General features: G+C 66.1%; 1 protein-coding gene across 1 annotated transcript in view; it reads right to left on the bottom strand.

The window, feature by feature from the left end:
- Positions 1-333, bottom strand: part of LOC104495277 (glycogen phosphorylase, liver form-like) — a gene marked incomplete at its 5' end in the record, with an annotated part of 3247 nt that overhangs the window by 554 nt on the left and 2360 nt on the right. The window contains 1 exon segment of the mRNA XM_010138225.1: positions 11-249. Coding sequence (XP_010136527.1) covers positions 11-249 — 239 coding nt within the window.

The raw sequence follows: 333 nt of genomic DNA, 5'->3' as shown, positions 1-333 counted from the left end.
CGTCGGCCGCCGTGCCGTTGGGGGTCTGCTCGTCGGCCGCGTCCCGGGGCACGTTGGGCGGTGGGATCTTCAGGTCGGAGGGTTCCACGTGCCAGATGTCCTGGGCGTACTCCTTGATGGTGCGGTCGCTGGAGAACTTGCCGGCTGCCGCGATGTTCCTGATGACCATCTTGGTCCACGCCTTGACGTTCTGCAAGGGGAGAGGTGGGACGGTGCAGCTGGGCCATGTGTGCCAAGTTGGACCCAAGACTGGCTTTCAAGCCCTGCAGCAGCCCAGCCAGCAGCCTCCTCACCAGGAACCCATCTACGCGCCCAGCGCCATCAGCCCCCTCC

The sequence above is a fragment of the Buceros rhinoceros genome, unplaced genomic scaffold, assembly GCF_000710305.1.
Source record: "Buceros rhinoceros silvestris isolate BGI_N320 unplaced genomic scaffold, ASM71030v1 scaffold20596, whole genome shotgun sequence".
Lineage (NCBI taxonomy): Eukaryota > Metazoa > Chordata > Aves > Bucerotiformes > Bucerotidae > Buceros > Buceros rhinoceros.
The sequence above is the reverse complement of the archived record's forward strand: the minus strand, read 5'-3'. Positions and strand labels throughout refer to the sequence as shown.